The sequence below is a fragment of the Vanessa tameamea genome, chromosome 21 (genome assembly GCF_037043105.1).
Source record: "Vanessa tameamea isolate UH-Manoa-2023 chromosome 21, ilVanTame1 primary haplotype, whole genome shotgun sequence".
NCBI classification, from domain to species: Eukaryota; Metazoa; Arthropoda; class Insecta; order Lepidoptera; family Nymphalidae; genus Vanessa; species Vanessa tameamea.
The window spans coordinates 5587491-5604570 of NC_087329.1; the positions used below are offsets into that span (position 1 = coordinate 5587491).

Below are 17080 nucleotides of genomic sequence, written 5' to 3' on the forward strand. Positions count from 1 at the left end.
AAAAATTACAAATCAACACAGTTCTCTTATAGCATATAGCTAAAGGAAATTAAAAAAAAACACGGATTCGAGTAAATTAAAAGATGTATATTATTATTACATACCAGCTGTGCCCGCGACATCGTGCGCGTTGTTTGAATTTAAGTTACTTGGATATTGTAGCGTGATTTTATTTTTATTCTATAAATAATTCTAAAATAAAAGTAGCCTAAGTTACTCCTTATTACATCCGCTATCTGCCAGTGAAAGTCCCGTCGAAATCGGTTCAGCCGTTCCAGAAGTTAGCCGGAACAAACAGACAGACAGACAAAAATTGTAAAAAAAATATTTTGGTAAATGTACCATGTATACATACATATGCATTTAGTAAAAATGGGTTATTTTAATAATACAAACAGACACTCCAATTTTATTATATGTATAGATAACGACTAAAGATGGCCGCTCGGTAACCGAAAATTGCGGGTTCAAAAGTAGGCGAGCACCTATGAATTTTGACGTTCTCAATTTGCTTATTAGTCAACTCGTGTTCGATGGTGACGGAAAACATTGTAAAACATACATGTGTGGAATAAAAAATCTGCCACGTGTGTGGCAACCAACCCGCATTGAATCAGGATATCATGGACAGCAGAGCTCCATTACTTCTCATTGAAGCGATATCAGTGGACAAAGCGTTTACGCAAAAACACGTATAATAGTCACTTATAAACATTGTCTGTCCGTGCACGACGTTGTTATAGCTAAACATTTTGGGTCAAATACTTTCTATCCCGAGAAGTGAAAGACTTACTAAAGCATTTTATACTACTAAATAAAGCAATGCAAGTGTTCATAATAATCTTTGTTAATTTTTTATCAATAAATTCTCGACACTTTTCGGATTTCGGACAGATTATCTGCGGTTCCCATCATCATAAACACTTCATCATCACATTCCGCTTCTATATTACGTGGTCGACATGTTGAGCACACTTTGATAATGATAAATACACGGAGAAACTTACTAATTAATATAGAGCCGTTTGGCCTATTGATTCAAAACCACCTAGTTTTAGTGGGCAAGAAGCTCATATAACTTGGTTACCCCTCAGGATTGAGGGATGATTGAACGTGACCAGAACACGTGAAGCGCGAACGAATATTGGGCACTACTGAATTGTCATGAGCTTAATTTGTGTTTATAATTCATCTTGTGCTCGTAACTGCATATATCGAATGTTAATCTTCCACATGTGTATAACTCAAACCCTACCCATCTAAAGGAATGATCTCTTTGCCAAAATAAAAGGACATTCACAGGCTGTTCATCTTCTTTTATAAAGAAGAACATAAAAAATACCTTTTGTCACGTCAATAGTCTAAATTTTAATTGAGTGATACTCCAAAGCGCATCTACTTATAAAATAATATTATATACATACAAAAATCTGCTCCATAACGGCATTTTGTAGAACAAGTTTTGGTTTGTTTTTTTTTTAGTAACGTATTTTAAAAATGTATATATTTTCGCAATTCACAGGAACAGAATGCATTTTATAATGTATGACATAACAGATTGTAGAATAATTAAATCAGGCCACACTCGTTTTGATGTAATACGTAAATATATGTATCTCGATAAAAAGTACTTAATATTCCTTAAGTGAGTTACGTGAGTTGTGTCGGTTTTAAATTAACCTTATTTAAATGCCGTCATCATACATTTATATATACTGCTGCATATTGTAATCATTTACTGTGTAATATATTAGTAAAAAAGTTGTTTAAATAATTATGAGGTTTACACTTCCTAATATATTTATACGAATCGAAATGTTTAATCTAAATCAATTTGAAGTATATATAACATGACATTCAATCACATAGACTTAGAGTATAGTCGGTTTACGACATTACACGAATGATACCAAAAAATACGAAGGTCTTACAGATTCACTGCATATTGACAATCGTTATTTCCGCGACATCAAATATCTACGCAAATCACCCATTTAGGCTTTCAAGACAAATTCGCCACAGTTTCTGAGCTCCCTATTAATATCAGAACGTCAAGACTAATTGCCAGTTTATTTTTATGATTGACTAGCTGCACGTCTGGACTTCGTACGGGTAAATTTATGCACTACACTACATCCCCTCAACAAAACGAACTTGGAACTTAATATAATATAAGTAATTGTAAATCAGTTATTTCGATGTATGTTCTTGTATTGTATATAAAGCCAAGTCAGACATAATGAAATAGTCGATAATACGTTGTAGATATTATCAGATATTGTGAGAGTGATGTTATATGTGATTTCGATTAAGATTCAACTTTTATGAAACAAAACCAGTTTTATTGAGGCTAGCGGTCAACGGTCCTTGTTCGGAAATGTTTGTAATTGCAACTTGAGATATACTTTATATGTGTTTATTTTGCACGAAGGAAATAACCCAAATGTACAATTTACAAGCAAATCATGATATATAAAAATCTTTAAAAGATTTGAAGGTAAAATGATCACTTTTGAACTCGTGATACATGATTTTATGGGTTTCTTTTGTCATTAATTTGGTACAATTAGGTTAGGACATGTTTCAAAACAATTGAGCAAAACGGAAAAATACCATGTATTATTAATAGTTCCGTGACTTATATATGAAAAGGAATTTATGACGTCGCGGAATTTTCTATATTTAGTCGTATTTTAGATGTAGTCTTTTTATTATGAAAAGTTAAAAAAAAGGCTTAGGCCGATAGAAGATTGTCGCCGCCAGTATTGAAAACATTAGCTATTTATCAAATTTGACACAAATAACTATATAAAATAAAATCTCAGATGATTTTCGTAATTAAATATTAGGTAAGAGATTGATTGCGAATTAATCAAGACTACTGAAATATATAAAGATAAACAGTTGCGAGTCCGATACTGCGGTAATGAGCTATATGGTGCTTACTTTTCCTCGTGATACATTCGTCAGCGGTGCAGCGTATTTTATTCGTTTACGCTGACTTGCGATCTGACGCTATTGTAGCTTCGGCTTTACTGTACAGAAGGCCTAACGGGTACATACCTTTCAATTCTAAATGTACCACCTGTTTGGAATGTGAAATATACCGGGAAGAACCGGTAAAATACTCAGTAGGGACTCCTGTGGACGTAACTCATGTGTAAGGAAATTAATTCAATAATATAATTCACCGGTAATAATTCGAGCAGAAAATTGATACAAACGGTAACGGCTTGTTTGTTCGGGTCATGTAAGATATGTGTATTAAGCTATAATTTTCTGAATTCCTTTTTTTATGATATGGGTGGTGGACGGACAAATGAGCCACCCAGTGGTAAGTCCACTGTCCATAAACATTGGCGCTTTAATAAATATTAACCATTCCTTACGTTGCAAATAAGCCAACGACCTTGGGAATACATATGATATGTCCTTTGTGCCTGTAGTTAATCTTATGAGTGGGTAGTACCTAACCAGACGGCTTCCACGACTCCTATAACCATGTAAAGTATCAAACAATACGATAGCCGTGGTTATATGTATAGCCCGTGGATTTGTTCGCTCACCATTCTATACATAACATTCATTGGCGCTCCTTGGGGAGGAAGTCCGTCTTATGACATAATAGGTGTCCCGCATTGTAATTGTGTTGCTTTATTATAGTAATAATACTTTTTTTTATGATCAAATTAAATTTTTTGATACTCTCAAGTCCAACCTGACGACTATATATATTTTTTTAATTCCTGATAGATCTGTTCCATCTACAAATATGAAACTTACATTCCTGTCATATAATTAGAATTCCAAAATTTTAATCATGTATAGAATTTTTCATCGAATATTACTGATTTTTAATTTCTTAACCGGAAATTATGCCTATTTAAGTATCATCCTCTAAATGTAGCTTGGCTAAGATCTCTCCGTTTTTGGCAAAGGCTTAGAACAAGTTAATCACAATGTACGTCACAACCAAGCACGAGATAAACTAACTATTAACACAAATTAAGCACATTAAATCAAAGTACTGAGATTTAGGCTTTAAAAAACGTGATATTTTTCTTTAGTAATTCAACATTCAAAGTATACATTTTTATCCTTCCAAATAATGCTAATTGTTGTACCTTGACAAATATGTGTTCACAAAAAGTATCATAACAATCAATATACATATTTGCAACCACTTCAATGGACTTAAGGAGCTGGAGCGTTTAAAAGTATTTGTTTTAAATATTTAGGTAACATTGCAATTTGCATCTTAAGAGTATTTTTCACGTTCATAATTTATATTAGTCGGTATAGTTTCTGACATAAGGTTCAATTTTCTCTGTCATTTGATTGTTTGTAACGTTTTTTTAACAATGGGAACATTTGGTTACCACGCTTGTTGGCTTGTAATCGTTCAAAGCGGTGTCTTATTATTTTTGGCTAAACGCATTACAATTATTCTGCTTTAGTGAATGTAGTTGTTATTACGTTTGTAAATGTATGTATGTGTAATTGTGTTTATAACAATTTACATGGCAAGCGCTTGAACGGTATACAGGTTGTGCTACAGCGCCACCTCGAGGCGAGCTACAGAAAGTTAAAAGTTACCTTCATTAAAAAAATACACATATACGGCAACTTTCATGAAAATCAGACGAAAGATTATTTTAATCTCAGACCGATATACATACATGCATTTTATAAATATATATATGAGACTAGTTGTCTCTCGTGGTTCTTTCGGGGTAGATCCTCAGGTGTTAGGTATAAAAAGCATAGCGCATGTCCTTCCTTCCTTTCTGGGGTTCAAGCTTGCTACGCAAAAAATTTCATCAAATTCGGTTCAGTGGTTTGCCCGTAAAAGCGTAACAGGCAGACGGACAGAGTTAATTTCGCATTTATAATATTAGTGTAGATTTTAGACCTTTAGACAGGCAAAGGAAAACGGTAAAGATTACCCAATTAGGCAAAATATTGCAAAAACATATTATGCAACTTACAGCAGCAATGACAGACAGTGTGAATTGCACAAATATATGTATTTCATAAGCGAGAATTGAACCCTCGACCTTAGTTCAGCCACTGACTGCGTTAAATTTTTTTTGTTATTATTCTATAATATTTGTTGCAAATAAAAATAATGCATCATGTTGAACTACTAAAAAGGTAATAAATCTCATTAAACAAATAAATAGAAAACAAAAAATAATATATAAAACTTGAAATAACCATATCTGAAACGAACCCGCGAAGAAACGCAAAAACCAATAGCAAATATTACAAGACGATCAGTGAAATCTCAGAACGTGATATACGACATCGACTATAATAATTATAAAATATTTAGAATAGATAATTAGCGTATCATACGTCGGTTTTAAGTCGGTCGTTAACATTTCACGGGTGAGATAGGAAGTGAATTCTTACAGAATCGCACTGCGCAATCTTTAACATAATTAACAAGTTACGTTTATTTATACGTATTTAAGTAATATTATAAATGCGAAAGTTCGATTGAACTGTCAGTTACTCAATTCACGCCAGAACGGCGGATCTGGGTGAAATTTGCCAAAGTGATAAAATATAGTCTGGAATAGCAAATAGTTTACCCGTGGAATAGTTTTGCTTCTGATTTTCACGGAGCAAGGGATCGCGACTATAATTTGCATCGCGGTAGTTTAATCAAAGAACTACATAAGCTACTTTTTAACTCGAAAAGAAGCACCGTTACTATAGCATAGAATAGGAAAGATTCGTTTATTTCTTATCGATAAAGTCCGAAACTAATTAAACGATTTCGATAATTCTTTCACCATCGGAAAGCTAACTAATCCACGCGTGATAAAGGCTAACATTTTAACCTAATATAATGATATCAGAGAAGCAAGCCAGGAGAAAAAGCCTTACGGAACTTTTTTATCCGTGTGGACTGACTAAATGGTTCGTTATAAATGGAGTATTACAAGATAAATGGTCTCTAGTAAAACTGAACAAAGTCCGCGGAATCATCTATCTATCTTTTAATAAATAAGCCACTATAACGGTTTCTATGTCAATTGTAAATTGAAAACAATGAAAAATCATTAATCAATACAGACAACTTTGAAGTCAGAAGTGCGTGCCGTGAGATGAAATTTTGGCATCACAATACAACTGTCTCAGTACTGGATTATTGCTGATATTTAGTAATTCATTGAAATATGCATTATTATTAAATAATAATACCTAACTAAAATTATATGGCACAATGTGATGTTTAGGACGATTTTCATCACATACTGATTGATATGCGGGAAAAGCCGCGGGTTCAGCTAATACTAAATAAATATCGTTCGTCAAAATGTGAAAGTGATAGTGAATTATGTATCTAATACCGTCATACGTGAAATAATTAACACTTCACAAGCCGTCGATAGTGAAAACTGACGAAATAAAAAAGAGCAAACATTTAAATTTCGAACTAAATCTAAACGAAAACTATAGAGTCGTTGAAACATCTTAATAGAGTAACAATAATCTACCGGTGAAAGTTTATTACTGTAGAAAATCTAATCTCAGAGATAGTTAACGAAAACCAGCACTTATTGTTTTCAGACAGAATTTCACCTGTTTGTAGACATAAACAAGGACGCGGTAAAAAAATAATTCAAATAAAATAAAAAAACCTTATTACAACAATAAAACTCATTACAGATTTACATAATTAGTAAAATTAAAAACATAATAATTAATTACTCTGTAAATTCGACTTTTAATGTACATATTAAAAAACCTGATTTTTATTAATAAATAATTATTATCTTCTTTACAAAGGAGGTTATAATATTCACTAACGGAACATACTAAAGGTTGTCGACCGAACAGTTGCGTTAAACTGCCAAAAGATGTCGCTGTGCTAAAAAAAAACGAGCTATCGTTGTGTTCACGAGAAAAACATATAAGAAAAAAACTAATTTTGTCACATTGCCATCAGAAGGGTCTTAACTGACTCGACTGAACAGCGAATGATGATATCGGGATATGTATCTCTGTGATTCTACCTCGCTCTCTATCAAGTCAACTATCGCAGACTTGTTAGTAGAATAACTGACGCTGTTTTTGGTCACATTATATAAACAAACTATACTCCAGATAAATATAATGAATATTTATCTTGCCACGTTAGAGTGTATTTTATTTGGTACAGTATGTAACATTGTCATAATCGTCATATGTGTGTGCAAAATATCCAATTTTAATTCAATATCAGAGACAGCAAGCAATCAGCAAACGTAAACTGACATTCAAATAACAGCTTAACTTTAATTTAATATGATTATATTATAACTATTACATATGATTATATTTCTTTTTTTTATTTTGCTATTAAGCCCTGTGTCGGTGGAATCAATATACAATTGCTTTAATGCCTACAATACTTAGAAATTATCTTTCCTCCTTGAACGAACTATTTCAAAAGTTAGTCTATGTCGTTTAACAGTTATATCTACAAGGTTCTACAGATTCATGGCTTCTAATAAAATCGTAACAAGGATTACATTATAATTATATCAACAAATTCAATGTATTTGTTAATAATATGCATAGCACGTGTCGTTAAGCCGTCATTAATATAGGAAGGTACTTAATTTACCGTTAAACTATATAAATCCGTTTATTCATTTTATTTCTATTTTTTTTTCAGAAATAAGATTTCCCTACGGAGGTCACGGCCACGCATCGAATCATGGGTCAAGATCAATCCTTCATCACTCAAGCCAGTGTTGCTCCTGTAAAAAAATATCAGGACAAATACGACGATACCATACAATACAGAGTTTCTCCTATCGACTATCGAACGAGCGACTACGACAGGACAGATTACAAACGTCACAGAGCAAGAAGTAGTGCCGAGAGTTTCAAAAGCGACAACTCCTCGACGGAGAGCAGTGGCTACAGAAGCGGTTCCAGTGCTTACGAATGCCGTTCCGAGAGATCGTCAAACAGTGATTATTACTGCACATCCTTATACAAGAACAATCACTACAAAGATATAAACAAAGAACTTTATAAACCAGTCAAAATACCCAAAGATAAACGCTATAAGCAATTGTTCGACGACAAAGACGAAAATAAAAGCGACAGGTTGAAAGGGTATCTCAGTGAAGCCGAGAAAGCTAAATTGAAGGCTGGTCCGACGCCTAAGAGGGCCGGTATAAGAAATTACACACCTAAAATTATATCGGCAGAGGAGCAGCGGAAAAAGATAGAGAATTGGATTTAGTTGAGATTAGTAGGATAAGTTGTAAATATTAGCGTAGACGTAGATGTATAAGGAAGGTAAGAATGGAGGCGGCAGGAGCGTTAGCAAGCTTGGCACCTTCTCCCATCACCGTGCTGGGGCTGATACCACTCCTGGCTCTCGGGATCACGTACTTCAGATATCAGCAATATGATCCAGAGTCATACGTAACCGACATCAACAAAGTAAGCGTCACATTCATTAATAGTATTTACATAATGTTCCATTAACTTAATTACAATTAAATAAACTTAAAATTATTATTTATACAGTAAAGTGCATATTTGGCGTTTCATAAAATAAAATTTAAAGAATGTTGTTCAAGATTCTTGTTTTTAATTTACTTAACGGAATATCGAATGATTAACGATTTTTTAAATTAGTTTACTAGAATAATTAATCCAATATTCAATTCTACAATTTTAACATGTATTAATATATCTTATTTAACATTTCAGATATTGCCGATCTACGATTTTGTAATTGTTGGTGGAGGTTCAGCCGGTGCAGTCGTCGCATCACGGCTCTCTGAGATCGGCAACTGGACCGTGCTCCTCCTTGAAGCCGGTCAGGATGAGAACGAGATATCAGATATCCCAGCCCTAGCTGGATATACGCAGCTTTCCGAAATGGATTGGAAATACCAAACGACGCCCTCCAAAAACCGTTCCTACTGCCTCGCAATGAATGGTGATCGCTGCAACTGGCCCAGAGGCAAAGTACTCGGCGGATGCAGCGTACTCAACGCTATGGTGTATGTCAGAGGCAATCGAAATGATTACGATCTTTGGGAGGCACTCGGCAATCCCGGCTGGTCGTACGATCAAGTGCTACCCTACTTTTTAAAATCCGAAGATAATCGCAATCCATACTTAACGAACACGCCTTACCATTCGTCCGGTGGGTATTTGACGGTCCAAGAGGCCCCATGGCGAACGCCTTTATCGGTTACTTTTTTAAAAGGTGGAATGGAACTGGGTTACCAATACCGCGATATAAACGGTGCAAAACAAACTGGTTTTATGCTGACGCAAGCAACTATGCGACGTGGAAGTAGATGTAGCACGGCAAAGGCTTTCTTGAGACCTATTCGGAACAGAGAAAATTTACATATAGCACTAGGAGCACAGGTCACGCGTATACTTATAAATACGGTCAAAAAACAGGCTTACGGTGTAGAATTTTATCGTAACGGTGAAAAATATAAAGTCAGGATTAAGCGAGAAGTCATCATGTCGGCTGGAGCACTAGCAACACCTCAAATAATGATGTTAAGTGGCATTGGTCCCGCAGACCACTTAAGGGAACATGGTATCCCACTAATAGCCAACTTAAAAGTAGGTCACAATCTTCAGGATCATGTCGGGTTGGGAGGTCTAACATTTGTTGTTAACAAACCCATCACCTTTAAAAAGGATCGTTTTCAATCATTTTCAGTCGCTATGAACTATATTTTATATGAGAAAGGACCAATGACCACGCAAGGCATCGAAGGTTTGGCATTTGTTAACACCAAATATGCACCACCATCTGGAAACTGGCCTGACATACAATTTCACTTTGCACCAAGCTCAGTAAACTCTGACGGTGGGGAGCAGATACGAAAAATATTAAATTTGCGCGATCGAGTGTATAATACCGTTTATAAACCTATTGAAGAAGCTGAGACATGGACGATATTACCTTTGCTGTTGCGTCCTAAGAGCTCAGGTTGGATAAAATTAAAAAGTCGAAATCCTTTTCAACAACCATCTGTAGAGCCTAACTATTTCGCTTACAAAGAAGATATAAAGGTGCTGACAGAGGGTATAAGAATTGCCTTTGCTTTATCAAATACGACTGCGTTCCAAAAATACGGGTCGAGACCGCACAATATACCTTTACCGGGTTGCCAACAGCACGTGCTGTTCAGCGATGAATATTGGGAGTGTTCTCTAAAGCACTTCACGTTTACAATATACCATCCGACGGGAACTTGTAAGATGGGTCCAAATCACGATCAAGATGCGGTAGTCGATCCTCGCCTGCGAGTACACGGTGTAGCTAATCTCAGGGTAGTCGATGCAAGTATAATGCCGACGATTATCAGCGGGAACCCTAATGCTCCCGTTATAATGATAGCCGAGAAAGGCTCTGATATGATCAAGGAAGATTGGCTTGTGTTATGACAGTGTTCAGTGCTGTGTGTTATTAGTCATTGGACGCTAAAGAACTATTTATGTCACAAAGTACTTTTAGTTGTTTATGTTTAAAACAATTGTAATTAAGTATGTACATAATTTTATTATACTCAAACTTGTTAATAAACAACTTCAAACATACTTATTTTTTTATTATAAATTTTATAATACTAATAATTTATTTTAATCATACAATTCCATAAATATATGTGATAAACAGTAGAAATACAATATTATAATCAAAAATTTGTTAAATATCTTGCTAAAAATAAAAAATAAACTGAATACATAAAGAGAATATTTACGAATGCATTTAAAAATTAAATAAACGATACAACGCCATCTATGATCACAGTACTAAAGTAATAACGCCATCTGTTATCGACTAGTGGTTGGCATTCAGAGTTTTATTAATAGCCCATTTAATACAGTGAGCTACCGCTAGATGTCTCTTGTAGATGAATTTATTTTATTCCCTATATAATATTTAGGAACTTACATGAAATCGCGTTATAGATTGAAATTAAAACGCCAATAATGAGTAAGAAGTCAGATTTCCTAGAACGTATACTTATAAAAATATTTTGATGTATGCGTTTCTTTCATTTTTGCAGAGTTAGGCGGACAGACAAATGGGTACTTGATGGTAAATGGTCAGCACTGCCTATAGACTTGAGCACCTTATAAAATTTTAACCATTTATAACATTACCAATACACAACAAATCTTGGGAACTAAGATGTTCTGTCCCTTGTACGTGTAGTTACACTGTTTCGCTCACTATACAAATCGGAACACAACAATACTGATAAAGTGATATGGCTTAGCGGTAGACTATATGATGAGTAGGTAGTACTTACCCTGGCTTGCTTGAGGCTACGACCAAGTAAAAAAAACATTTAAATAATTTGCTTCATTCCAAATCCCATCGACACTTCAAAAAATGCTTTGAAATCAACTTATGTCTATCAACATTAACATTTATTTCACTTATATGATTAATCAATATTTCAGTCAATTATGACGTAATTATTAATCTACTCAATAATTTATGTTAATTTAAAAGAAAATCAACGATTGCTCGTGTCCAACTCAAAAAGTTACGACGTGAGTTTGTTGACGTCACCGGCTTACGCTCAGGTAAAGTCTTAACTGCCAACTCAAGCTTTACCTTCAAAATAAATCATCCCGTCTTAATCGTGGATAGTAAAGTTAAATAACTATATAACTATATATATACGACAACCTACAGTGTATTGAAAACGTGAAATATATTGAAAAATTAGTTACATTTAATTCATACATATATTATAACTGTGATAAATCTAAAGTTCAATGACCTATCCACCATCTTAATTCAGAATTTTCAGAGAGAGATGCTTGAGAGAGTAACTATTCTTGGTAATCAATACATTAAACTAAACATTATATATTATATACAATGTTAGTTATAGGATAGGAAAACAAATTTAACAAGAGCACGCAATGGACAGGTTTCAGTGCAATGTATATGCATTTCCTATTGCACAATTGCAATTATCTATAAGATCGATCGAAACGTTACTATTATGAAAGTATAAGATGGCATAATAATACAAAATCTGAGGAAGTCGTTACGTATACGATACATTTAGTCATATTACATCGGGAGATATATTTCTGTGTATTTTGTATTTCGTCTCGAGCCGGTTGGATCACCTGAATCTTAAAGATTGTGGGTTCTAAACTAGGCAAGCAACATTGGACTATCATTGGCATTTGTAGTTGTAATTTATGTTTATAATTTAGTGTACAGTTAATGGCGGTGAAGAAAACAGCGGGAGGAAACCTAAAAAGTTGAGTAAAAATCTATCACTTGTTTAGCCACCAATCTGCATAGGCGCAGCGTGGCAGAATATGCTCCTATCCTCTTCTCAAACGGTAAGCCTCAGTCGAACAGTTGCACATTCACATTACTGCTACTTTTATTTTATCTTCACTAATTACCGGTAAACATTTGCCACATGTGTATACTCATGGTATTCCAATGCGCTTTGGCGCAGCGTGGTGGAATAAGCTCCTAACGCTCTCCCTAAACGAAGAGGAAGCGTTTTTATTTAACGGCCATTTTTACATATTATTTTTGTAATTTTATTTATAAACGTTACATAAAATAAAAATCAATTAAATTTTCAACAAAGCCTAGCGGACTGGGTGGGTGACAGCTATCATCACAATACACACACATAATTTAGTAAGCGTTGAAATTGAAATTCCTCCCATACGTTGCATTGTTTGCGCTGGAGTTGATTTCACATCGAGGGCATAAAACTTGTGATCACGTACGCCACTTATATAATTCAAACATCGTATCATATCGCATGGTTCCGCGGTCACGCCTCTAAAAAATATATAAATTCTAGATAAAACAATAAAAATATTTTATTTATTGTATGTAAACGATTCAAAGAAAATAAATGACAAAGTCCATATAAGTACATACCAATGAAATTGAAATAGAAACTCCTTGGAAATATACTGTATATAACCCAACACAAAAATAATCATAAACATAAAATACTGGGTATAACCCGCGGCTTCGCTTGCGTTTTAGGGATAAGTCGTCATGTGTCAGACACTAAAATGGGGTTCAAACTTACTTCACTCTAAATTTCATCTAATTTAGTTGAGTGGTTTGGCTGTGAAAGAGCAACAGACAGACAGACAGACAGAGTTACTTTCGCATTTAATATAAGTAAAGCCATAGACACATAGAAAGATGAATTAAGAATGTCCCTTTTCTTTGAAGTCTGTTAATATTCACATACTACTCGCGTATGTTAGTATAAAATAGGTCGTAAAAACGAGCCGAATGAGCCTAAAATATATTTACTAGACGCCATTGAAGTATTCCAGTATTCATCCTGGCCAAGCATCACATCATTGTATCATCATTCGAATTACAAATATTTTAAAAAGTTTTCATACAATACGACAATTACTATTAAGTATGTTAAAATCCCTTTCCTACAATCGTTCGAATACTGATTTCTTTAGTTACACAAGTGTAGCCAATATAATACGTGTAAAATAAGTACTTCTTTTTTTAATGGATGTAAATGAAATCGACGATATATTCGAGTCATAATCATATGTTATGTATGTGTGTCAACTAAACGTAGACAAACATACACATGTCCAAATGTTACTTTCGATTCTGAATATGAATATATAGTAAAAAAATATTAGAATTAGACAGCCGACCAGTTCGTACGTAATTTAATATAATCAAACATACACGCTTTTTACATCGAGTTTTATAATAACATATATTCAATATTTAAATAGAGCGCGATCGAATTATTGTCACCTACATTATATTTTTTGAAACTTGAGTCATTTTGAAGCTGATATAAAGCGTATCGAAACGATACCTAAATGTTATTAAAAAATACATGTCTGCTTTGTACCTATATACATTACTATCTTTGTGGTGACGTATTCGATTGGGCTAAATGGAATCATGTATTGTAAATTAAACAATCATAAAGCAACTCACTTAAAACCAAATTGCTTAAAAAGGTGTGCGGTTCTAAATCCTTAACCAAAAACGCTGGTGTCGTCAATGTACATAAGCGGACTGCATAGTTTTTGATTTGTGCTAGACCCAAATAGCTCAGTGGTTAAAACGAGTAAATCTTTACTAAGGAGTACGGATGCTAGTTATCAAAATGTAATCATTATTATATATTATTGTAAATATCTAATTATTGCTTCGTAAATTATTTTTGTTTCTCTTTAAATATGACAAAGTCCTTATAACACAAAAGACGAATGTCCGTCTATACAAATTACTATAACATATAATTGAGGTACTTTGACTTCGTATCTTTCATCGTTGAAACGTCGTACAGTGATAGTTGGCATGCGAGTGTGACATAGTAACCTTATAGTACAATATGACACGCGTGACTATCGGATAATAAATTTATATGTTTAAAGAGGCTCTGTAACGCATAGCGGTTTTCCTGTTGATTACTTAATATATGTTTTTAATGATCCAACTATAGTCGGACATTCAAAAAGTTCGATTTGTGCAAAAATGCTTCTTTTCAAAATACGAACATTTTATTTGTTTAGAAAACAAAATTAAAATAGCAGTACGTGTCTTACAGCTGGGTTAAGGCTTTCTCTCCTTTTGATAAGGTATGGAGCTAATTCCTGTTAATGAAATGAGACAATTTGTCTCTCATTAGATTCAATTCTTGATCTAGATTTTTACTTATTTCTTTTATAGTAATTTAGATCAGTTTAGTTTAAAAAAACATAAATGTTCGATAAAGTTTTTAAGTCAACAATAGACATTTAGATGCTAATAACTTACATCGTATTAAATTTTTCTTTACAATAAAAACATACGGACCTGGTTTTTCATAATATCTCCAACATAAACAAATTTTATCGCTTTTTGTATGAAAATTTACAGCTTCACCATCATCTTAACGTTCACGGAAAACTCTATGTAACAATGTAGATACATTATTGATTCCTATTAATAGTCGAACCCGTTTCGATAAAGTGCATCTGTAAGAAATTACTAGCAGCAATAAAGCCGCTTATATAAACTCTTATTTTAAGATTATTAATAGAACTGTACAAATCTTTTCATCATCCACAAACAAAAATTCAAAAAAAAAATGTTGACACCTTTTAAAAGCTAATTACTAGTTCAATTAATTTAATGTTAAACATTTAATCAGTGCATATAATAACGGAAAAAACGTTTGTGTTTTATATATTTATAACATAATATTTTTAGAAAGAGATCATTTAAAAAATGCTGTCTTCTTTCGAATGTCAAATCAATAATGACAGAAAGAGATAAAAAAAAACTGTTTAATTAAACACGCTAAACAACGTCTATAAATAAGGCCGTATGTATGAAGTCTTTTTTAATATTACACGCACACATGAAATTACATTTTTATTATATATCAATTTTGTAACAACGCACTTAAAAATTTAAAATGTTATGGAATAACTATGAAACTGGGACAAAAAAATAAAATGTAATCATGCAGATTGACTTGAAAAGTGAGAGGCAATAGTAAAGGTTATTTAAATAGATTACTCGAAAGAAACACTTAATTCTTTAAGCTGAGTCTATGTTAAAAATTGACCACTTTTGTATTACTAGATGACAATAGTTTCTGTACTTAAATCGTCAACAAAATTTTACACAGTGGTACGTAAATGTGTCTTCCTTACAGATATTTAACCGTCGCAAGCAGAAAAATTAGCAAATTTTCGAGGAACCAGTCTCGTAATTGTGCATTCAAAATTTCAACTCTGCAATATCAATACATTCATCCTTTATAAATGTATATATTACTTTAGTTATATAATAAAACCTCGTACTCACAAAATTTTACATTTGTCAATATAATCATTTTAAAGAATATAATTAGAGCATTAATTGTTTTTTATGTATAGTAAAAAAATACTGAATTTAATTAATACGTCGTCGGAGAAGTTAAAACATTATTTCTAGTCCGTTTTTCTCCTTAGAATCTATATCCCAGGCCGGTGGTAACACCAAAGACTGCATCCCACACCGCGCTTGAGGAGCTGATCTAAAAGCAACGATACGACTTTTAATGATCTGCCTTAGCATCGTTGCGGGGAATGTAATTATGTATGATATATCGTTAATATAAAAATATCAATGTTACACAAAAAATAAAAATAAATATTAAAAAAAAATTAAACGAAAAGCCTGGGTTTAACGGGTAGTATTAAAAAATTCTCTTTTTTTTCCTTTTTATCAAAATATTCAAGTGTCATGCTGACTATGCAATAAAATGTCAAAATACCACAGATTCAAAATATACTAGATATACATACAGTACGGAGAAAAACGCTCAAACAATTTAATTGTTTTTGTTGCATACCGATTTAAATAAGTATGTTAATTAAATACAAATTTACTATTTATTTATCTTGCATGATTAACAAATACTTACTTCACGCTTGTCATAATTATATCTGAATATATTATTTACAAAAAATGTTATAGAACATACAAACAAAACTATGAGAAACTGCAAATCATTTTGTGTATGTACGTCTACGTATAATATATGTTTGTGCACTCTGTGACGTAATGTTCATTAGAGAACTTTCCATTTCTGGATGAAATCGAGTCTGTTTCCTTACTATCGTCGACATTGTTAGCTTACTATCGTAAACCTTGGTTTCTGGTACCGCGCCCTGTAATCATATAAATTAAACCGGACAACAGTTTCGTTTAAAGTGATAACGGTGACGGTTACGGTTATCCAATCGTCGATCGAAAATCTTTGATTCTGTAATGAAATTCAATTTTAATTTCTACGTAACAAACATATATATATATAACGTCAACTTTTATGTATAAACTAACTGCCCGAACAAATTCCTCCCTATGAAGTATAAATTTCCAGATATTAAATAAAACTGATCGAATGTGGTACCGTCGTTACTTCTGATTTTCCATAACACAAGTGCTTTAGCTACTTACATTGGGATCAGAGTAATGTATGTGATGTTGTCCAAAATTTATTTATTTATTTATAAAACTTATAAACAGGAAGAAAGAGCTGAAGCTATGACC

At 33.2% G+C, this 17080-nt stretch overlaps 2 protein-coding genes across 3 annotated transcripts in view; one reads left to right on the forward strand and one right to left on the reverse strand.

The window, feature by feature from the left end:
* The window catches only part of LOC113395527 (glucose dehydrogenase [FAD, quinone]), a 34704-nt gene extending 24114 nt beyond the window's left edge, over nt 1-10590 (forward strand). For both annotated transcript variants that reach the window (XM_064218254.1, XM_026633123.2), the window contains exons 2-3: nt 7673-8454; nt 8728-10590. In XM_064218254.1, the coding sequence (XP_064074324.1) occupies nt 8314-8454; nt 8728-10437 (1851 nt within the window). In that variant the 5' untranslated portion in view covers nt 7673-8313 and the 3' untranslated portion in view covers nt 10438-10590. The remainder of the gene's footprint in view (nt 1-7672; nt 8455-8727) is intronic.
* Flo2 (Flotillin 2) overlaps nt 1-17080 on the reverse strand; it is a 255373-nt gene that overhangs the window by 128024 nt on the left and 110269 nt on the right. The gene's annotated exons all lie outside the window — the stretch shown is intronic.